Source organism: Budorcas taxicolor, chromosome 11 (genome assembly GCF_023091745.1).
Source record: "Budorcas taxicolor isolate Tak-1 chromosome 11, Takin1.1, whole genome shotgun sequence".
NCBI classification, from domain to species: Eukaryota; Metazoa; Chordata; class Mammalia; order Artiodactyla; family Bovidae; genus Budorcas; species Budorcas taxicolor.
In genome coordinates this window covers 126151468-126175676 of record NC_068920.1, presented here as the reverse complement: position 1 = coordinate 126175676, position 24209 = coordinate 126151468, and the positions used below count along the sequence as shown (strand labels likewise).

Sequence of the window (24209 nt, the reverse complement as noted above, 5' to 3'; positions counted from 1 at the left end):
GTCCCCTAAACTTTGGAAAAACATGTTTCCTGAGATTAAAATCACTAGCTAACGGTTTCCTGCCCCGCTTTGGCTCCTCAGCCTCCTCCTGCCTGGCTGGGGCCAGATCCGCGAGCAACGGTGTCCACAGCTCTTCGCTGTGCGAGGGGATATCCAGATCCCGAAGTCTTGCGGCTGGATGTAGCGCCTCTTAAACCCAAGATCTACCCGGTTCCTTCCCATCCTCCCCTCCGCCCGCCCCGCGCTGCCCTAGGAGGAGCCTAAATGTCCGCTTCCCCCGCTGAAGGGGATTGTAATGCGTAAACAGGATTAACTCTCTCTCCTCCAGCTGCGCGGATCGGCCCGCGGCCTGCGGGCCGGAGTGAGCCCCATGGGTGCGCGGAGCGCGCGGCTCGGGGAGTGGGGGATGTGGGAGCACCGGACCTCGGAGCTGTCCCTGGGGCCCGCTTCTTCGCCGAGGGGGGCTGGGGACCACAGCTTGCGGAGCTGCTCCTGGGAAGCCGGGGCTGACGGCCGCGACGGCTCGGGCTCCTAGCGGCAGCCTCCGCTCCGCCGCCTCCCTCTCCTCCCCGCGCTTCCTCTCCGCCCACCGCGCTCCAGCCGCCCGGTCGCCGCCGGCTCAGTCCTCCGCCCCCCTGGAGCCGCCGCGCCCGCCCGCGCCCAGCCATGGGAGACCTGCCGGGCCTCGTGCGCCTCTCCATCGCCCTGCGCATCCAGCCGAACGACGGCCCGGTTTTCTACAAGGTGGACGGGCAGCGCTTCGGCCAGAACCGCACCATCAAGCTGCTCACGGGCTCCTCCTACAAGGTGGAGGTGAAGATTAAGCCCACCACACTGCAGGTCGAGTGAGTGCGGGCGCGCGCCGCGGCTGACCGGCCCCGCTTGGGATACGCTGGGTGAAACGAGGCCCCCGGGACAGCCAGAGCCTCTTCCGGGCACCTCTTGCCTCTCACCTCGCCCGGAGGGCCCAGGAGGTTTTGTTGGGGGGAGATATGAGGTCAGCTGTCTGCTCCCTAAGTCATCTCCGCTATTCTCGCTTCCCTCCACGCCTGAAGGGTGAGGTGTTTAAAACTGCAACTGGAAACCAGGGGACTGGGGGCTTTTGCTTGTAAATTTCTCATCCCTTCTGTCCAGCCATTGATGCGGACCCTCAGGCGGCCGGGGTGGGGCGGAGGGGAAAAGCTCGCCTTGGGCTTCACCTACCGCAATTCTGGTTCATCTCCGCCGGGTTCTGCGAGACTGAAGGAGGGAGAAAGGCTGAGTAATGAGGTATAAAATTGGGGGTGGATGATTATTGGGGCTTCTTAAGGATGCTTGCCACTCATCCATCAGCCATTATGAGCCTGGAATCCCGGGGCTGGAAGAGCAAGACGGAGCGGGTAGCCTTCCCCGCTTAGGCCTAGTTTCCCTTGCCTGGTGTGTTTCTTTTTCTCCTGAATTGTCTGTTCAGCCTGGTGATGGGATTAGCAGCATCCTAACAACAAAAGGATGGTGGTGTGTGTGTATCTTTGTGTGTGTGTGTGTGTGTGTGTGTGTGTGTGTGTGTGTGTGTGGCAGAAACTATCTCGTCTCTGATCTCAGAGGTTAATGTATCCAGTAAACCTCGGGCTAGAAAGTCAGTGTAGAAGAGTGCAGGAACGGGGAAGTATCCTTTACCATAAGAGGTGGAGTCCTTTACCTCTCAGCTTCTACCTAAGCAGGGTGTGAAGTCTAGTGTGGAAAGAGGAAAGAAGCCACCCCGTATTTTATCTACTACCATTTGCTGAGTTCAGAAGGTGGGGTGGAGAGGGCTGATAGGTTAAGTCTCCCGCAGTTGACCTTAATTCAACAAAGTTGTATCGGCCTTCTAGGTGCCAGGCTCCAGTTGAAAGACCTAGAATCAAACCTGGGTTGCTTCTGATGCTCTTGGTCTGTTTACTTGTCAGCATCCCCAGCAGCTCCAAGCATCCGTTATCCTCACATTTCCCAGTGTTCTGTGCATCTAGATATGATCTAGACTTTTCCTTTCCCTTTTTTCCTGGCAAACCCTTCTACCAAGTTACCTAGTCTAGTTCCCTCAGGATAGTTCTCTATTTTTCAAGTTAATCTAAAAACAAATTTGTGTTAATGATAAAACTTTTTTTTCCTGTTATACTTTAATTTTTTCAAAGTGCTTCAGTGCCCTAACCAGTGGTTCTCAAACCTGAGTGTACATGAGAAATCACCTGGAGGGCTCTTTAAAACACAGATGACTGAACCTCACCTTAAGTAGATGTAGTAAACTCTGCCACTAGAGTGGAGCTTAAGAATTTGCTTTCTGATAGGTTGGCAGGTGATACTGACATTGCTGGTCCAGGGATGACACTTCAAGAACCATTACCCTAACATGAGGAAATGATGCAGTGAGAATTTTTGGTATATGCCTGGCTTGAGGAAGTGTACCCCCCAAATCATGGGACCCCTAATGTTCTGTTGTTAGAACAGAAAAAAAATTATTAGAGAACTTGTTCAGTGGTTTTGAATTCTTCCTGTGCATTAGAATCACCTCTGCAATGTTAAAATTAATTTACAAATGCCCAAACCACACCCCAAGCCAAGTGTTTGAGATAGGCTGGGTATAGCTAGGTTTTTTAAAGCTCCACGGATGAGAAACTAAAGAGGAAGACCATTGACAGAATCTGACTTAGCCTTGTACAAGTATTCTGGATGAGAATACTCATGTCAATCCAGAGAGATAAAGCAGTTGATCTAGGTTCACATGCCTGGTTAGTTGGGAAAGACAAGCTCCCTAAAGTTTCAGAACTTTCTGTCACATCACAGTGTCTCTGTTAGCCAACGCTGTATGGTTTCTGCCCAGGGTTATGGTCCAGACCAGGACAGGGTGCCTAAGCTAATTTCTACCATATATGATCAACTCAAGTCCATTGCAGGAACATTTCCATTGGTGGTGTGGTTGTCCCACTGGAACTGAAGTCTAAAGAGCCCGATGGGGACAGAATCGTATATACGGGAACATATGACACAGAAGGTGTGGCCCCGACCAAGAGCGGAGAACGGCAGCCCATCCAGATCACCATGCCGGTAAGGTCTACTTGGGAGTGTTGGGGTATGATGCCAAAGCAAACGGAAACCATGTAAAAGAAAATAATCACGATTTTCCCTTAAGAAAGGATATAAAATCAAATATTATGAAATGTTATATCAGCTCATAATTTCATATATTTGTTCATAATGTCCCACTTGTTGTTGTTTTAGTCTCGAAGTCATGTCCAATTTTTTGTGACCCCATGGACTATAGCCTGCCAGGTTCCTCTGTCTATGGGATTTCCCAGACAAGAATACTGGAGTAGGTTGCCATTTCCTTCGCCAGAGGTTCTTCCCAACCCAAGGATCAAACCCACATCTCCTGCATTGGCAGGCAGATTCTTTACCACTGAGCCACCTGGGAAGCCCAGTGTCTCAGTACAGTTAATTAAATAATCCATGCTTCTCCAATGATCCGTTTTATAGTAATTTCTTTGTGGCAAAAGTTCAATTCTCTCCCTACATTTTTGTTATCTGTTCCGTTGATCTGCCTATACTTGTGCCACTACTGCGCTGTTTTTACAGAACATGTTTGTGTATTTTATGATTGGCCACCTTACTGAACTTGCTTACTAAAATTCTTCATTCAGTGATCTTGGCTTTTTCAGGTAGACAGTCATAATCTATTAATTCATATAATAGTGTCGTTTTCTGGGTTTTTTCCCTGCCCTTATTGCATTGGCTAATGTTTCTAGAATAATGTTTTCCACTAATAGTGATAATCCTTATCTCCAATGTTTCACTATTAGATGTACTATTGGTTTCAAATATTTATCTTGTTAAAGCATCCTTTTTCTGGTTCATTAAGAGATAATTGGGAGATGTGTTGACTTTCATTTCATTCCTTTATCCATCCATCTATGGAAATAATTTGAAATACTAAACATCTCTTCATTTCTTAAAAGAAACCCTACTTAATGTCACTTATTTTTAATATGTTGTTACATTGAAAATGCTAATATTTAAGGGTTCTAATTTTTAATTTTATTATTTTTTTGTTTGGCTGATTTATCAGCAAATATGTAAACACTTCTTGTATATATCAGGCATTGGGAGAAGAGTGGCAAACAGAATAGATATCCCTGGCTTCATAGGGCTTCTAATCTAGAGGAGGAAAACATACGTTATACAAGATTATCAATAATAAAGTGAATAATCATTATTGTACAAAATGTACTAAAAGAGTAGTGGTACCCTTGGGACATATACCAGGGGTCTTAGTCTAGCCCAAGATTTAAGGGATGGCTTTCTTAAGAGCTGAGAGAAGAGGGAACACTTGAGGGAAAAGGAGCTACAAAGATCAACAGCTGGAGGAGAGCAATAAACGTGTTTCAAGGAATGAGTAGCCCAGCATAGCTTGAGCAGTCAGTGAGGTTGAGACTGACTTAAGATTAAGATGGATTTAACCCAACATTGTCGGAGAAGGCAATGGCAACCCACTCCAGTACTCTTGCCTGGAAAACCCCATGGACGGAGGAGCCTGGTAGGCTGCAGTCCATCGGGTTGCTAGGAGTTGGACACGACTGAGAGACTTCACTTTCACGCATTGGAGAAGGAAATGGCAACCCACTCCAGTGTTCTTGCCTGGAGAATCCCAGGGATAGGGGAGCCTGGTGGGCTGCCGTCTCTGGGGTCACACAGAGTCGGACACGACTGAAGCGACTTAGAAGCAGCAGCAGCAGCAACCCAACATTGTAAATCAACTATATTCCAATAAAAAAAATTTTTTTTTAAAGATTAAACTGGAGAGGTAAATACAGCTTAGATGTTACAGGGCCTGCTTATTGAATTTATCTTCATGCCTCTGGGAATCCATTGAAGGTTTGTAAGTCAACTTTGGTATGCAATTACATACAAATTGTATGTAAATATATTCACCAGGCTAGATTACTGGAGTGGGTAGCCTTTGCCATCTCCAGGGGATCTTCCCAACCCTGGGATCAAACCCAGCTCTCCCACATTGCAGGCAGATTCTTTACCAGCTGAGCCACAGGGAAGCGCAAATATATTAATACACCAATTTAAAGTGTACAGTAACATAGATTTTGACTAGTGTATAATCACCACCCCAGTAAAAATATAGAACATTTCTGGTCATCCTGAAAATTTCCTCCACGCCTACCTGTAGTCAGTGCCCCCAGTCTTAGCCACTCTGAGCTTTTTGTCTCAATAACAGTTCTTATGGTTCTAGAATTTCATGTAAATAGAATCATAGCATTGTGCCTGATTTCCTTCACTTAGCATTATGTTGTAGTATAATGTTTTTGTTTAAGTAGTTGGTTCCTTTTGTTACTGAGTAGTATTTCATGGTAAGGATATATAAGAGTTTATTTATCCCTTTACCAATAAATGAACAGCTGGGTTGTTTGCAGCCTTTGGAGTTATAAATAAAATTGTTATGAATATTTGAGTATGACTCTTAAAGTGAACATGTTTTCATTTCTCTTGAGTAAATACCTAAGAGGAGATTTAACAAATCACATGGTAAGTATACATTTAACCATATGAGAAATATGCTGATTGTTGTACCATTTCATATTTTTACCAGCAATGTATAAGAATTCTAGTTACTTTACATACTTAATTATATCAGTCTTTTAAGTTTAGAAATGCAAAAGACCTACAAGAGCTAAAACATTTTATTTCATGATCTATATTTTAGTCTTTAAATTGGATAGCCTAAATCTTTCAGCTTTGTTTATTCAAAGTCATTTTGACTATTCTAGGCCCTGGGCATTGTTATATAGATTTTAGCATGAACTTGTCAGTTCATCCTCCAATTCTCCAAGAACTGGAATATTAATTGGGTTTGCAAATTGGGCAGTTTGGAAAGATTTGACACTTTAATATTGAGTCTTGTGATACATGAATATGTCTGCTTATTTAGGTCTTCTTTAATTTCTCTCTATAATGTATTACAGTGTTTCCTGTACAGATTTTATACGTATGTTGTTAAATTTTTCATTATGCATTTCATATTTAAACACTATTATATATGGTGGTTTACTATTTATAGAAATAAAATTGATTTTTTTCTATATTCATCTTGAATTCTGAGGCCTTGCTAATCTCACTTATTAATCCTAATAGTTGTTTGGGATTTTTTTTTTTTGTAGAACACTTAGCTTTTCCATGTTTGATATAATGTCTTCTGCAAAGAAAAAGTTTTTTTTCTTCTTTTTCAATTCATATTCCTTTTATTTCTTTCTTGATGGCAATGCCTAGGACCTCCAGTCTGATGCTAAGCAGAACTGATGAGAGTGGACATCTTTGTTCCCCTAATCTCAGGAAGAAAGCATTCAGTCTTTCAACACTAAGTACGGTGTTAGCTGTAGGGTTTTTTATTAAATGCATGTTATCAGGTTAATGAAGTTCCCTTCTATCACTAATTTACTGAAATTTTACTGAGAGGTTTAAAAAAATATGACTGTGTCATATGTTTTCAAAGATTCTTTCTTTACCTGCTGGGATGATCATATAATGTCTTCTTTATTCTCTAGTAGATTTTATTGTTTATTCAATGTTGAAACAACTTTGAGTTATTGAATACTAGGATAAATACCAATTGGTCAATGGTATGTTCCCTGTATATATGACTGGATTTGATTCATTAGCATATTATTGAGGATTTTACATCTGTGTTCCTGAGAAATATTAGTCTGTGGTTTTCTTTTTTGTATTGTCATTGTCTAGTTTTGGTATCAGAATAATAATAAAATTATTTGAAAGTTGTTCACTCTTCTGTTTCTGGAAGAGTTTATATTATTATTATTAAAATATTAGTTTTATTTAATGTTGGATAGAATTCACCAATAAAGGTATGCGTTTAATTTTGTTTAAAGGTTTTTAGTTACAAATTCACCTTCCTTCTTTGATAACGGGCTATTCAGGTTTTATTTCTTGAGTTAATTTTTGTAATTTGTCTTTGATATCATTCATTTATTTCAACTAAATTGTCAAATTTGTTTGCACAAAATTGTTGGTAATAATCCTCCACCATCCTTTGATGTGTTAGGATCTCTAATAATGTCCACTCACTTTTTATGTTTATAATTTTCCATTCCTCCCTTATCCCCAACCAGTCTAGCTAGAGATTTACCAATTTTATTGGCTTTTTCAAAAACCCAGCTTTGTTTTCACATGCTTCACTGACCCATTTTTCTGTTTCATTGATTTCCAATCCTATCTAAATTATCTCTTTCTTTTGCTTGCATTAAAACATTTTAATTTAGGTTATATACACAGAGATAGAATTTGAGTGTATAAGTTAATGTTCTTACCAAATTTGAGTTATTTTTAATTTTTATTTTGCCTCAAATTCTTTCCAACTTTATTCTCTCCCTTTGTAGTGCTTCAATTACACATTGGACAGTTTGGTATTATCCTACAGGTCTTTACTTTATGGATCTCCAAATTAGATAATTCCTATTGATATATACTCAAGTTCACTGTTTTTGTCATCTGCCCCAATTTACTCATGCTTGTTTTCTGATTTTTTTTTCTATCATTATATTTTTCATCTCTAGAATTTTTATCTGTATTTTCTATAGTTTCCATTTCTCAAGGTCCCTTATCTGTTTGCCCATTTTGACCATATACCCCTTTACCTCTTTGAGCAGATTTATAATTGCTTGTCTGAAATATTTATTTGGTAAATCTAGTATCTAATCCCATTTAGAGCAGGAATGACTTTTTTCCTGAATATGGGTCATGCTTTCCTCTGTTGTTACTTGTTTGATAGTATTTGATTAGAAACTAAATGTTATAGATGGTATATTATTGATTTTAGTTTATTTTATTCTTCTGAGGATTATTCTATTTTTGCGGTACATTCCGGGACTGAAGCTGCAAATTCTATCTTTCCAGCAGGATAGCAGCTGAAATCTCTGCTGAATTTTTTTCGACTTCCAGTTGCTGCTTTTCTAGCCTGGTCCCCTTTGTCCCAGTGGAGTTTAGCAGTCAGCTAAGGAATTGGACAGTTTATACTATGAGTTTGGTATCCATCCACCCTCAGGTTCCTCTAAATTTCCTGTTTCTCTGCCAGTCCTGAGCCCTTTGCTTTGGTACTTTCAAGCCATTAAGGCTTCAACTTCTCAGGTTTAGGAATGCATTCAATTAAAAAAAAAAACAAAAAAACAAAACAGCAGCAAACTTCCAAATCTTATTCAGCATAACTTTCTCTTTCAAGAATTGACGCTTCCCTTAGTTGAAATCAACCCTGCCAACACCCTGATCTGGGACATCTGAGGAGCCTGGCGTCCTCTAGCCCATGGGGTCGCAGAAGAGTCAGACATGACTTAGCGACTAAACCACCACCAACCTCTTGAACTATGAAACAATAAATTTCTGCTGTTTGATGGGGGGAATAGACTCTTTACTGGTTTGTCTGTTATTTCAAGCAGGAAGAGCCCCCTCCCAGCAGCCTATACATGGCGATTAGCCTGTAGAATTATGGCATAACCACAGTCAGATTTGGGGTCTCACCTCTTCTACAGCTCTCTTGCTTCCAGGATTTTCTCCCTAAATTTCCAGCTGCTCTTCCAGCCCAGGACACTCTTCTCCTTTTTCCAGTGGATAAAACTGCTGTTTCCTTCTGCCAGAACTGCCTGTGATTGGGGAGCACCCTCAGGCAAAAAACCACAGGGACAGTTCTTAATTGTTAGAATTAAGATCCTTCAAGAGTAACTGATTTCTGTCTTGCTTTCAGTTGCTTTTTAAAGGCATCAAATAGCTTTTGTTTACATTTTGTCAGTTTCTTACAAACTTATATCTTTGTAAGTTTCATCTAACAGTTCCACTCCACTATTATCACCATTTTAAAAAACATTTCAATGTAGGACTTCCATTTCCTGGTAACGGTGATAAGATTTGCCAGTTGTTAAAAATCAGTCTAGTAGCAGTGTGTAGATGAGAAGGGGAAATGTGCAAAGGACTTCACAGTTTAAGTTGAGGTGTTAGAATTAATCGCTTTGTAAAATGAATTGGGCACATTTTCATAGTTTGTGCTCTGAAACTGTTTACATGGTATATGATTTAGCTGTTATTTGAAAGTCTGACAGAATTTCCCCATAAAAGACAGGATCCAAAGTAAAGATATTTGGGAAGAATATCCATAACTTTCAACTTAGTCCATAAGTTTGCCTTTGGAGAGGCTTTGAATGTTTTATTGAGTCCGTTTTAGTTGGTTTTCTGAGAAAACCATCCATTTCTACAGAAACACATGTTAAAAGGTATTTTAGACTTCTAAAAAAATATTTGAAGATCACATATCCAGTAAAATACTGGTGGATCAAAATAACTTTCTTCTGTATCAAAGAAGTGTCCTTCTAGTGTATCAAGAATAGCATATGTATCAATAGTTAGAGTTAAAGGAATGATTAACTGGAAGCAGAATTGCAATTGCTTATCAGAATTTTATTTTTTTTATTGAAGTTTAGTTGATTTACAGTGTTGTGTTAATTTCTTCTGTACAGCTAAGTTCAGTTCAGCTCAGTTCAGTCGCTCAGTCGTGTCCGACTCTTTGAGACCCCATGAATCGCAGCACGCCAGTTACTCATATATGTTTATATTTTCAGAAAATCCTGGAAGACTATATATATATAGTCTTTTCACAGTCTTTTCCATTATGGTTTGTCATAAAATATTGAACATAGTCCCCTGTGCTGTACAGTATGGCCTTGTTGTTGTTTTTCTATCCTATATATAACAGTTTGCTTCTGCTAATTAATAATCTGCTAATTTCCTTCCCTCCTCTACTCTCTCTCCCGCTTGGCAACCACAAGCGTGTTGTCTATATCTGTGAGTCTGTTTTTGTTTCATAGGTATGTTGATTTGTATAGTATTTTAGATTCCACATGTAACTGATCTCATATGGTATTTGTCTCTTTCTTTCTGACTTACTTTGCTTAGTGTGATAATCTCTAGGTCTATCCAAGTTGCTGCAAATGGCATAATTTCATTCTTTTTGGTAGCTGAGTAATATCCATTGTATGTGTGCACCACATCTTCTTTATCCATTCATCTGTCAAAGGACATTTAGGTTGTTTCCATGTCTTGGCTAAATGGTGCTGCTTAAACATAGGGATGCATGTATCTTTTAAAACTTGACTTTTGTCTGGGCATATGCCCAGGAGTGGGATTGCTGAATCATATGACAACTCTATATTTAGTTTTTTGGGGGAAACTCCATACTGTTTTCCATAGTGTCTGCACCAATTTACATTCCCACCAATGGTGTACAGATCTCTGCCCCCTGTCCAGCATTTGTTATTTGTAGACCTTTTAATGGTAAGCCATTCTGACTGGTGTGAGGTGGTACCTCATTATAGTTTTGATTTGCATTTCTTTAATAGTGATGTTGAGCATCTTTTCATATGCCTATTGGCCATCTATCAGAATTCTAATGAGAACTCAGAAGGCCGGTGGGCTGACTTTAAGTTGTTCATTCTTTCACTGAACTGGTACCGAGCACTGGGTCAGGTACGGAGGCAGTCACAGTAGATGAGACTATCCCGTTCCAGGTGGTCACAGGACAGGAGAGGAGACCTCCCCTCCCCACCTTCTCCCTGGAGCCAGTATGGGCTGAGGGGAGCAGGGCTATAACTTCCTCTGGTTTTAAAATGGTGTGCAGTCACACTTCTTTTGCTGTAAGTGTAAAAAGAACACTAGGGAGAATGATTAACAAACAATTTAGAACTTGGTTAAAACCTTAATTGGATTTGTAAACTAAGAACATCTACATTATTTTGAATGAGACTGAAACACGGTATTTTTTTTAATGTGAGTATAATTTAAACATATCCATATCCATATCACAAATCATACTGTGATTTTATTACTCACATAAGTCTGGATTGCCTGTCTAGGTACCTCCTAAAAGGCTGGGGAGCTTTTACGTTACTCAATGCCTTTAGGATGTGTTGTGGGGAAAAGAATCCCTATGCTCTAACTCCAGAATCCTGAGTGCCATCTGTAAAGCCTAGATTCTTCCATATAATTTCCACTCTAGAAGAAGCAGGTGATTGATAGTTCAGTGTTCCAGCAGTGATCACATAGCGTTAGGTTTGAGCATTGGCCATGCATTTGTGTTTTATTTGTAGTAGGCTGATTCTCAGGAAAACAATGGAAATTAGAGGTTTTCTTATTATGTCAGCAGCTCTGGTATTAAATTCAAATGTTCATTCTAGTGGTGAAGCTTTCAGCTAGTTTCATCATTATCCTGTGACATTTTTAAGTTACCATTATTATGACTCAAATTTTAAAAAGTGTAGACATAACATATTCTCACAGGCAACACCAAAACCTTGAATTATCCAGGTAAATACAGTCAGTTAAGCAGCAAATTCCTGGATTATTAAATTTATATACTTTATCAAGGGAAACATCAGTGGTGTGGGTGCCTGAGGAAACCTCTAGAATGTCAGAATTAAAACTGGACGTTCTGAAGGTATTAGGATGCCATCTTCTTCTATAATTAGCTGTGTGTTAGCCCCTCAGTTGTGTCCGACTCTTTGAAACACCATGGAGTGTAGTCTGCCAAGTTCCTCTGTCCGTGGGATTCTCCAGGCAAGAATACTGGAGTGGGTTGCCATTCCCTTCTCCAGGAGATCTTCTTGACCCAGGTATTCTGCATTACAGACAATTCTCTATCATCTGAGCCATGAGGGAAGCCCCATAATTAACTGTGATCCCAGGCAGTGGGATCCCAGGCTTAACTCAGTGGGCCTGTTCCTTTAAAACAAATAGATGGATTCTACTCTTTGATCACTAAGACCACTGTCAGCCCTAACATGGTATAAAAATTATAAACTTACCCTTAGGGTATGATACTAGTTATTTGCTGAAGTCAGATTCTCAAATACTGTCATTTAGGATGACACCAACTAGGACTGAAATCCAACAAATCCATATAGGATTCCTTTCTGGTTGGGTACAGGCATGCCGAGAAGTATGGCAATGCATCCCAGCATCTCAAGGGATTTGCATGTTTCTTTAAAAAACTGAAATATCAAGATAAGATTCAGAAGTGTGAGCAAACTTTTAAAGCACCACTAATCCCTACATTTTTATTTGGTTCATTTTCAGATTAACTTCCACATAAATACCTTCTATAGTTGCAATCATTTTTAATATATATATTGTCCAACTTCCTACATATTTTTAAAATTTTAATGGTAATATGACTGTATCACAATGTATCATGATTAGACTTACCCAGATATTAGATATATTGATTGTCCCATCATAAAAAGTGCTATAATGTAAAATTTTATATATGTATATACATATATACATATATATATCCATGTCAATCTGAGTAAAAATATTTGGTCAAAAGAACTGAATCTTTGAGGCTCTTCTCCAGTATAGCATTTTGGTATTTGTTTTTTTAAGTTGTACATACTATTTTACAATGTTGCTAGCAATGAAGAAACCTACTGACTTTGTTATAATTAGTACATCACTGAGAATTACTTCAAATGTAATAGATTTTCTAGTTTACTTTTCACTATCACAAGAATGAACATTTCTACATGTCAATTTAATTTTGTTTCTTCTGTAGATTGTTCTTTCATGTTTTATCAATGCTTCTGTTGAAAATTATTTTTTTAAATCACAGACTCCTAATAAACAAAAAAAATCTGTCATATCTATCCTATTTCTCTTTTGCTCTATTTTATTTTCCATTGTGTCAAAATACAATTACACTAAAATTTTTCATTTTTTATTATGATTTTTTCTTTTAAAATGAAGATGGTTATTTCTTCATAGTCGACAGACTATTTTGGCTTTCCCATAATTTTAGATTTTATGTGATTTAACTTTCCTCTAATTCTAACTTCATTTATGTTTATATTGTACATCATTTCCAAAAGATTTAAAATGGTATTTCACATTTTATGAGTCCAAGCAGTAAAGCCTAGGTCCTTAAATATAATTTCTACTCTAGAAGAAGCAGGTGATTGATTGTTCCAACAATGACCATACAGCTTTTGGTTTGTGCATTGGCCTTGCATCTGTATTTTATCAGTGATAGGCTGATTCAATTACAGTTGAAATTAGAATTATTAACTGAAATTAGAAGTTTTTCTGATCAAGTAAGCAGCTGAAATGTTAAGTGAAAATTTCATTTTAGTGATGAAAGCCTTGCATATGCTTTAACACTATCCTATGACAAAACTTTTGTCAAGCTTAAATATTATACATTGCTGACACAACCACTTGCACAATAAGGAAGTCTTGAGATGTCTAGGTAAAGTCAATTAATCAAGTAGGTGAAGCTAGCAAGGAAAGCTGAATTAAAGATACACCGAAACAACTTCTTATAAGTCTAAGGTTACCTCAAGATAGTTTCTCAGATTTTTAAACATTGGATAAATGATGCTAGGATAATTGGCTATTTGGGAGGCTCTGTTCTTCTTTCCTGATGCCTTTCCTTCTTTCCTGATCAAAAAATATTTCAGATGGATTACGAGATTATCTCTAAAGCATCAACTTTATTAAAAAAACAAAATGAAAAGAATGTATCTAAACCTAAAAGAAATGGAAGAAATTCAAAGATTAAAAATGGAAAACTCTGATTACATAAATGTAGATTTCCTGTTAAACATTGTAAACAAAGGTAATTAAATTCTCCTTAAAAGGCAAATGATACTCGGTAACACGTGAAAAGCTTGTTTATAACATGGATGGGTGAGCATTGTTGCCTCGATTTACCACTGCCCGTGCAGACAATGCTGCAGCCCTGAAGCTGAACTCAGGATGTTATCAAATGCCATCAGACTTAGATTAGTGGCAGTGATCTCTTTATTCACATAATTCCAGAGGCCCTGGCACAGGGAATTAATGAGTGATACCCAACTCTGAGGGCTTCCCTGACAGCTCAGTGATAAAGAACCTGCCTGTACAGGAGCAACCTCTGTACAGGAGACAGAGGGGATGTGGCTTCCATCCCTGGGTGGCAAAGATCCCCTAGAGAAGGAAATGGCAGCCCACTCCAGTATTATTGCCTGGGAAATCCCGCAGACAGAGGAGCCTGATGGAGGGCTATAGTCCGTGGAGTCACAAAAGATTTGGGCATGGCTTAGTGACTAAACAACAACTGCTGCTGCTGCTAAGTCGCTTCAGTCGTGTCCGACTCTGTGTGACCCCATAGATGGCAGCCCTCCAGGCTCCCCTGTCCCTGGGATTCTCCAGGCAAGAACATTGGAGTGGGTTGCCATTTCCTTCTCCAATGCATGAAAGTGAAAAGTGAAAGTGAAGTCGCTCAGTCGTGTCCGATTCGTCACGCAACTCCAAAAGCCTCCACCCCCATTTCAAAGAGTATTGCTGACTTGTATTTTAATGGGACTAATTCTCCACTTAGTCCCTTCAAGGAGAGAGCTCAAAGGGAGATTCTGTCTGGATTATGATAGTCATCACATTATTCCCCTTTTGTTTGGCCCTCTTAGACAGGAGACTGGGGGTAGTTTGGAGGAATGAGGCAAGCAGTACATGTGGTGAACCTGTGTTGTGCCGGAAGGTGGCCTTATCCATGCGTTCCCAAACGTAAAATGTGTTCCTCATGTCAACTCTTTCTAATATTTCGCCACAATCTGTTGCTTCATATATAAAGAGTTCTTAGAAACCAGTAAGGAAGAGAACCTTACTGGACATAGGAAATTGAAAGAGAAGGACATGGGAAATTGAAAAATAAGCAAAAAATAATAGGCTAAAGGAATGCAAATCATCAATAAATATTAAAAAATGACAATTTCACTATTGATAAATATATATATAAATAATACAAGGCCAATTTTCACCCACAAAATTGGCCAAATAGTAAAAATACTACTACTAATTCAGTGCTAGTGTATTTCTTTATTAAATATGATTTACTCTAAATTGATTTTGGGTCCTTCAAACTTGCTGAATTTGCTTGTTAACTGCTTCATAATTTTTGCACACATATTTTTATCATGAATTGAAAGTTTTGTTTCCCTTTTTCCCCCTCTTGCCTTAAGATACTGACTTAGGGCCACTAATACAATGCTGAACAGGAATAGAAGCGACTGCTCTCCTTGGTTTATTTCCATCTTATAGGAAAAGGACTCGCTTCACTTAACATTGAAAGTGATGTTAGCTATTGCTTTTTTATTGATGGCCCTTAATCAGACTGAAGAAATTTTCTTCTATTCCTAGTTTGCTGAGAGTTTTTATTATATATATGAAAATAAAGTATAAGGATGGTAAAAGGTATAAATAAGGATGGTATAAGTATAAATACGGTATAGTTCAGTTCAGTTCAGTCGCTCAGTCGTGTCCGACTCTTTGCGACCCCATGAATCGCAGCATGCCAGGCCTCCCTGTCCATCACCATCTTCCGGAGTTCACTCAGACTCACATCCATCAAGTCCATGATGCCATCCAGCCATCTCATCCTTGGTCGTCCCCTTCTCCTCCTGCCCCCAATCCCTCCCAGCATCAGAGTCTTTAATAAGGTATAAGGAAGTTGAATTACCACATGTTCTTTCTGTATTTATTGATATGATTACATAGTGTTTCTCCTTTATTTTGTTAATATGCAGGTTACATAGATTTTCAAATATTGAACCATCCTTGAGTTCTGAAGATAAACCTCCAATGTAATATCCTTATTATGTATTGCTGGATTTGATTTACAAATATTTCAAGCAAATAAAATTATATGTAAGTTTTATGCATAAATCCATGAGGAATTTTTGTCTGCAACTTTCCTTTACCCATAATATCCCAGGTTTCGGTATCAGGGTAACAGTGGCTTCACAAAATGAATTGAGAAGTATTCCTTCCTCTGTTATGTAGAATCAGTATTTTCCCCTTAAGTGTATGAATTTATCAATGAAGCCACTGAGCCTGAAATTGTCTTCCTTAGAAGAATTTTAATTACAAATTCAGTTTCTTTAGTAGTTAGAGATTTAGTGACAGTTTGTGTCTTTCAAAGAATTTGTACGTTTGTATACCAAATATATTGGTATATGTTGCTGTTTAGTCTCTAAGTTGTGGCCAACACTTTTGCAACCCAATGGACTGCACCCTGCCAGGCTCCTCGGTCCTTGAGATTTCCTAAGGAAGAATACTGGAGTGAGTTGCCATTGCCTCCTCCCAGGGATCTTCCCAATGCAAGGACTGAACCCATGTCTCGTGCATCGGCAGGCAGATTTTTTACCACTGAGCCACCAGGGAAGCCCATATTGATATAACGTTGTTCCTAATCTAAGGATCCCATGTTGTTACCAATATAGGATCAATAGTGATAGCATCTTTCATTCCTAATATTGGTAATTTGCTTTCTTTTTCCTGCTCAGTTTTGCTGGGATTTATCAATTTTAAAGACAGTTTTTAAAGAAGATTTTAGTTTCATCAGTTTTTCTTTACTGTTTTTCCTTTTTCTGTTTAATTGGTTTCTGCTCTTTATTGCTTTTCTTCCTCTTACTGCTATACAGCTAAAATTAAAAGAACTGGCAATGTCAGCTTTTGGAGAGAATGTATCAATAGAGCAACTGAAAGTCATATTGCTGGTGGGAAAGTAAAATGGCACAATCACTTTGGAAAAGTTTAACAATTTCTTATGAAGTTAAGCATACTTACAAGACTTAGAACTTTTAACCCTATATATTCAGCTAAGAGAAATGGAAAATAAGGATTTACTAATAAAACTTCAAACAGTACAGGAATAGAGATGTTCGGAATCCAGTAGGAATTGGTAGGTCATACCACAGTTAAAAGTTATAGATGCTCATTTATACTGAATTTGTTTACTAATGAAGTAACATCATGTCTCTATCAATACAGTAAGTTCATTCTGTGCTCCTAAGTCAGTGAATTTCTGAGTCACTTTATTCTTAATGAATTTCACATGTCACCGGTGAAATTGAGTAGAATGGTGAATGGAGAGAAGTACTCTGGGGATTCTAGGTCATATGGTTGTAAGACCACCACAGAAATTGTTTAAAACTAATTCTTCAGGACTTCCTTGGTGGTACAGTGATTAAATATCTACCTTCCAATTTAGGAGACATGAGTTCAATCCCCAGTCCGGGAAGATTCCACATGCTATGGGGCAGCTAAGCCCATGTGCTACAGTTACTAACCCCACACTCTAGAGCCCATGAGCCACAACTACCAAACCCACACGACAGCTACCGAGCCCAAGTGCCGCAACCCAGAGCCTTTGTGCCTAGAGCCTTTTCTCTCCAACAGGAGAGGCCACCAGAGTGAGAAGCCCATGTACCGCAAGTAGAGAGTAGCCCCTGCTCTCCACAACCAGGGAAAGCCTGCACAGGGTAACAGAGACCCAGCACAACAGAAAAACAATGTTAATAAGATATTTACTGTTTATTAACAAGTCAAGATTCCTCACTTATTACTGAGGACAACAAATGAGTCTCCTCTCCTTAGAATCTGATGGGTTCCCCTTCACATTGGTTGTCAAATAAAAGTGTACCAAGGCTTGTAACTTGTAAGAACACTAAAGTAAATAAAATGTCCAGGTCTATAGTAGAGTGTCAGTTTCAGAATACGATAGACTGGGTGGCTTAAACACCAGATATTTATTTCTCACAGTTCTGGAGGCCGGAAATCCAAGATCAAGGTGCCAGCAGACCTGGTGTCTGATGGGAACACTCTTCCTGATTCATAGACAGCTTCTTTCTTACCGTGTTCTCACATGAAGGAAGGGAGAAACAGATCACCCCTCTTATGTCTATTTTTATAAGGGCACTAATCCTATTCATGAGGGCTCCATCTTCCCGCCATAATTACTTCTGGAGGATCCCACTTCCAAATACCATCACTGGGGATTTAGGCTTCACCATATGAATTTTGGGGAGATACAGTCAGTCTGTAGTGGCCTCCTAAAACATTCTACACATGACAATTCATAGATGTTCTTCTCATTCAGGGAGAAAAAAGAAACACTGTTCAGTAGCTTGTAGCTCATTTGCTTGTACCCTGGTTATCATTTTCTAGATGAAAATTAGGAAACCTAGGTTCTTGACTTGCTCCTACCACTAGCTGGCTGCACAGTACTAGAGTGACTCACTTAACCTCTCTGAATTAGTTCTTTCATCCACAAAATGGAGATGTTAAAACCAGTCACAAGACTGAATGAGATTAAGTGATAGTAATTGTGTATTTTAAAAAAGAGAGCTATTAAATGCACAGAATTACACTGTCTAATTGCATCACTGGGGAGCTTGCCTGGGTAGATTTTCCTTGGAAGGCACAGATGGGTTGGGAGAGGGTAGAGAGCTGTGTAGTTGTTTCTGTTCTTCAAAAACAATGTCGGCTTTGAAGACCCCATCTGTTCTTAGCCAGAACAGAAGAAATCCTGAGTTAGGTAGAAATGGCCAGGAAATAGAGCTCCAGAAGGAAAAATAGAAAGAGCGCTTATGAGAAGTTAAAACAATTAAGATGTGGGAGAGAGGAAAATATATGCCTAGTCAGCAGCAGTTAAGTTTGCTATAACATGACCGTGAATCCAACATTAATAACAGAGAAACAAAGTAGAATTTTTAGCTGTGACTTGCTGTCAACATATTTCTGTTTTGGTTTACTGTGTTACTGAGAATTCTTGGATGGAGACTTTCTTAGCTGTAAGGTTACTCAGATGTAAGTGTAGTGCCTTAAGGGCTTTCATTTTTGTTGATTGCCTGTGGTCATAATCATCTTTGTTTGTTTTTGTGACTAACTTTTATTTATATCTATTTCCAGAAAGGCCACAGTATTGTTTCTCCCACTTACCTAACCTTGTTTCAAGCTGCTCCTGTGAAAGTTTAGTTGGTGTTTATACAATATTTTTATAATTTAATTCAGTTGCACTTAAAATGTACAGTATCCTACATTGGTAAAAAATAATAGTAAGTCATCTCGGTGATTTGTAAAATGAGATATCAGTTTATTATTACCACTTAAGGATGGTATTATAAACAAAGTTGTAATGTTTTCATTAGGATATATGTATCCTTAAATAGATTTTATTAAATCCCTAGGGTTTGAGGGATATTCGTGTTAATTTTTCAGGGGTGATAGATCCATTTTACCATTTAAAATATTCTTTCTGCTTATAAGAGTAACATATTTATTGCAGAAAATCTAAGTAGAAAGATAGAAAAAGTTTACTTTGGGAACTATTGTTAATATTTTTCCATTTCCTTTTCTCTATACATCTTAGTGTATTTGAGCTCATTTTCAGCCATCTTTTTTCTGTTAACATTGTTTTAATCATCTTCTGTCATCATTAAAACTTAATTCCTGGGCTTCCCTGGTGGCTCAGTGGTAAAAAACCCACCTGCCAATGCAGAAGACACAGTTTCAATCCCTGATGCAGAAAGATTCAACTTGCCACTGGGCACCTAAGCCCGGGTGCCACAGCTACAGCACCTGCTCTCTAGAGCCCACCGACCACAACTACTGAGCCCATGCACTGCAGCTACTGAGCCCACATGCCTCAGAGCACATGCTCCCCAACAAGGAGCCACCGCAGTAAGAAGTTCAAAGCATAGCCCCCACTCACCACAGCTAGAGGAAAGCCTGCACAACAGCAAAGACCCAGCACAGCCAAAGCGAAATAAATAAATAATACACTTTTTTAAAAACCTAAATTTCTGTTTAGTGATTATACATATTCAGAGTACAGATATACCACCTTTTTTCACAATACTTTCCTAAAGTTTTAGGCTTAAATTGCTTCTGGTATTTGAAAATGTTTGCTAAGTTGATAGGTGAACAAGATACAAAACTCTGAAAGTTTGTATTTCTTTAATTACTAATAATACTGCTGCTGCTAAGTCGCTTCAGTCGTGTCTGACTCTGTGCGACCCCGTAGACGGCAGCCCGCCAGGCTCCCCCATCCCTGGGATTCTCTAGGCAAGAACACTGGAGTGGGTTGCCATTTCCTTCTCCAATGCATGAAAGTGAAAAGTCAAAGTGAAGTCACTCAGTCTTGTCCGACTCATATTTTTCAGAGTTAGCCAATTTTTTTAATGAACTGTTCAGTTTTATCCAAATGTTCTTAGTAGTTCTTAACATATTTTATGTTAAGGATATTATCTATTTGGTAAAACTTGTAAATACAATTTGGCTTAACATTTTTTCTGATTATAAAAGTAAAACTTGATCATTAAATCTTTAAAGTGCCAATAAGTACATAGAAGAAAATGAAACTTATTCCATCAGCATTAACATGTGTAATTTTTTAAATGCAATTTATTTATTGGCTGCACTGGGTCTTCGTGGCTACATGCAGGCTTTCTAGTTACGGAGAGTAGGGCCTTCTCTCTAGTTGTGGTGCACGGGCTTCTCATTGCTATGACTTCCCTTGTTGCAGAGCCTAGATTCTAGGCACATGGGCTTCAGTAGCTGTGGCCCCCGGCTCAGTCGCTTCTCATAGGCTCTAGAACACAGGCTCATTAGCTGTGGCATGTGGGCTTAGTTGCTCCACGGCATGTGGGATCTTCCTGGACCAGGGACTGATCCCGTGTCCCTACACCGGCAGGCGGATTCTTAACCACTGGACCACCAGGAAAGTCCATAACATGTATAATTTTAATGCAATTAATGCTAGACAGTCTTGTTGGTACTCTGCTTAGTTCAGGTAACAATACAGAATAATAGAAATTTTTTATTTAAATATTTACATTTAGAATTGTTACATAGTATTCCACTATATAGATATGCCATAATTAAGGATGGAAATTTAGTATTCAGTTTTTCACTATTCCGAACACTGTGATGTCAAGATAAATTATAAATGAAATTGCTATACCCAAGTATGTTCACAGCTTTACTTGATACAAATTACCCTTCCAAAAGGCTATGGAATTCAGTTGCCATTGGCAGGGTTAAGAATACTTGTCTCCTTGTTGCTCATTAAAAATCAATATTTCTAATTTTTAATCAACTTTGTTGTATAGCTTACATATAATAAATATACCCATTTTAAGTATACTGATTAATGAGTTTTAACAAACACATACATGTGCTCATGTAACTACCACCCCAATCAAGATGTAAAATGTTTCCGTCACCTGCAAAAAGTTGCCTCTGGCACATTTTAATCAATCATCTATCCCCTCCTCCTACCTCAGGTAACCTACATAACCACAGATATTTCCTCTCAGCATAGATTATATTCTGGGGCTTCCCTGATGGCTCAGCAGGTAAAGAGTCCACCTGCAGTGCAAGACACACAAGAGATGCAGTTTCAATCCCTGAGTCAGGGAGATCCCCTGGAGTAGGAACTGGCAACCCACTCCAATATTCTTGCCTGGAAAACTCCATAGACAGAGGAGCCTGGCATTCTATCACTACAGACTATATAGATATACATATATATGTACAAACATATACGGAATCATATATTCTTTGGGGTTTAAATTCTTTTGCTCAGTATGACTTTGAAATCCAACTTTATTGCTTCCTGAATCAGTATGTTCTATTTTATTGTTAAGTAAAAATCCTTTTTATATTAATAGATATACCAAAATGTGTCTATCAGCAGGTAAATGATGGAACATTTGGGTTGATTCCAGTCTAGGGCTTTTGTGAATAAAGCTGCATATTTGTGCACAGATCTTTAAGTTATGACTTTCTAAAAAGAGAGACTTCATTTTCTTAGCTGAGAGAAGATTTGTGGACTCGAGGTACATCATCCACTGTTACAAGTCAAGCGAATTTTCCAAAGGCAAGCCAAACCTTGTTTTGGGATCAGATTAACAAGATGAGGCAATGGTGCAGGATATAATTTTGAAAGCATCTTGGAAAGCTATCTGGGAAGCACCTGATCACCCTCCCCCTGTGGCAGCCGCAAGCAGAAGCCTCCTATTGCTCACTGCCCTCCCCCCTCCATGTCTTCTGGCTCCTGACAAGTCTAAGAACCCTACTAAGTCAGTCCCTGTAACCTCCCATGACAAGGGAGGGTCAGAGGAGAAAATAACAGCAGGCATCATGCTACTTAATGCCAGGTCCCCTAAATAGCTCCAGGAGATGGTGGCAGGGTCAGGCTACCCCACAGGCCACTTGAGCCCCTGCCCAGTGGCCTCTAGGGTATTCTGTACCCTCTTCTCAGCTACATGAGAATTGTGTGCTCATGACTCTGGAGAATTCTGTGCAGTGTTTTCAGGGCCTGTCTTCTGGAAGAAGAAGGCAAATTTCTTGAGAGCAAGGAGCATCCCTTATACAAATATTTCTATGTGCAAGGCACACAGTAGGTACTCAACTGTGGCTTTGGATAATGTATAATCAAAACCTGAGGCATGGGTATGGCTTATAAACACTCGATAGTACTTGAAAGTTAGCATCTTTAGCAAGCAAATGCTCTCAATAAGATAGGTATTCCTGGAGTTGAAATTAATGATGGGAGGGCAGTTGTATCTTATGTTTAGTCCTGATGTACACACGTTATTTTGTACAACTGTTTTTTGAAACAGAAACCAAAAACAATCATTAAACACCATTCCCTCTCTTCTCTTCCCAATCTCCCTTCTGTGGCAAGCTCTGAAATTGTGAAATTCTAAGAGTCGTTTCCAGAACTTAAATTTGGGAAACATATACATTTGGGGAGTTATTTTTATTAAAGGCAATATCATAGCAAATGCAATAAGTGTAATGGGAATATGATTTTATAGAGAAATAAATGACTTACAGATAGCTTTTCAGGAAAATCTTTCTTGTAACAAAGAAGATCGGTCGTTAGAGTAAAAGGCCTAAGCTTTTATCACAGGAGCCCGGAATAATTATACTGGTTTCTAAAACGTGAGGGGCAGAGTGTAGGGAGGAGAGTTAGTCATTGCAAACCTCTTAGTGCAGGAATCCTTTATTCTTGCAGCAGTCCACTTCGGTCAGGTCACAATGTTACCGTAAACCTCCAACAAGATGAATGTTCTTCTCTGTTCTGCAACATTTTACCTCTATATGAATAGAAAAGTGTATTCTTAAAAGTCAGAACCTTGAAAATGGGCTCTCCTGTGTATTTCAGGTAACATTCTTACCTCGAAGCAAAAACAATAGAATGTGAAGGTTAAAGTAAAAGGAACAGCTCTAATATGGAGTCGGATCTGTTCTTCCCTGTTACACCTCTTCCACGAACACCAGCTCTTGTCTATTGCTAGTGGCAGAATGAGTTTTTGACGGGGTGTGTTTCTTTTCCCTCAGTTCACTGACATTGGGACCTTCGAGACGATGTGGCAGGTCAAGTTCTACAATTACCACAAGCGAGATCACTGCCAGTGGGGAAGTCCCTTCTCCGTCATCGAGTACGAATGCAAGCCCAACGAGACCCGCAGTCTCATGTGGGTGAATAAGGAGTCCTTCCTCTGAAGACAGCACTTCCTGATGCTGCTGGACAGTCCCTTCAGAGACCCAGTTTTAGTTGACCCAGCACAAGCCTTCCCCGAGGCACACCACACCATTGCTGTGTCCTGTCGGGTGCCAAGGACCCATTAGCCCTGGTTATTTTTGAAAGTGTAATTCCCCTCTGATTCAATATCCCTGACACAGAAGATTGTGATGTTCCCTGCCCAAGAGGCTCTCTTTCTGTATTCTGTATTGGTATCCCTGCCTCCAGTTGTTCTTGGTCACCCTGGTGACCTCTTGGAGGAGCATGGTAGAATCTGCAGGCCCTGTCCCGCACTTAACTTCTCCACTGATGACTGTGCTGTTTTGTTTCCAAGTTGAGTGCTTCCCTCTTTTTTGTTAAATGTTAAATAAAAAATAACAATGTGCGTGGGTTCCATCCCAAGTGTGCTATGGTAACATGTAGCTTGCAATGTTTCCCAACTCTCAGAGCAGGCTTTGTGAAAATGTGATGCAAACAGCAGTCAATGGGACTCAAGTGTTGTGCTTTCTATAAACAGCTTGGCTCTTTCAGGGAAGGATAATGACAGAAGAGAATTTATAACTTAGTAAAACTCAAGTAATGTCTTGTGCTGTGGCCTAGTGGAAGTGGGAAAGGGCCTTGTGTGGACCACTGTTAAGGTGACCAAAAGTGACAAGGTTACCTTTTTGGTAAGTGATTGTGGTGTCCAAACAGGCATACTGATGGCCTCCCTACATTCCCCTTCACTTGAACTTTGTAAAACTGTGTATGGAAATGTAATCAACTTTTGATATTTCTTAATAAAGATATT

The 24209-nt window shown here is 39.4% G+C and overlaps 1 protein-coding gene across 1 annotated transcript; it reads left to right on the top strand.

The window, feature by feature from the left end:
- The first annotated feature begins 378 nt into the window (after positions 1-378).
- On the top strand, positions 379-24209 carry CNRIP1 (cannabinoid receptor interacting protein 1). The gene is made up of 3 exons (XM_052648807.1): positions 379-845; positions 2910-3060; positions 23236-24209. The coding sequence occupies exons 1-3, from the start codon at positions 667-669 to the stop codon at positions 23398-23400; spliced, it is 495 nt and encodes a 164-aa protein (XP_052504767.1). The 5' UTR covers positions 379-666; the 3' UTR covers positions 23401-24209.

What these genes read in the sequence shown, in the direction of transcription:
- CNRIP1 (XM_052648807.1), top strand. Translation starts at nt 667, where the DNA reads ATGGGAGACCTGCCGGGCCTCGTGCGCCTCTCCATCGCCCTGCGCATC. An exon ending in CCCACCACACTGCAGGTCGA is followed by an intron (nt 846 to 2,909) that starts GTGAGTGCGGGC and finishes AGTCCATTGCAG; the next exon opens with GAACATTTCCATTGGTGGTG. An exon ending in CCATCCAGATCACCATGCCG is followed by an intron (nt 3,061 to 23,235) that starts GTAAGGTCTACT and finishes CTTTTCCCTCAG; the next exon opens with TTCACTGACATTGGGACCTT.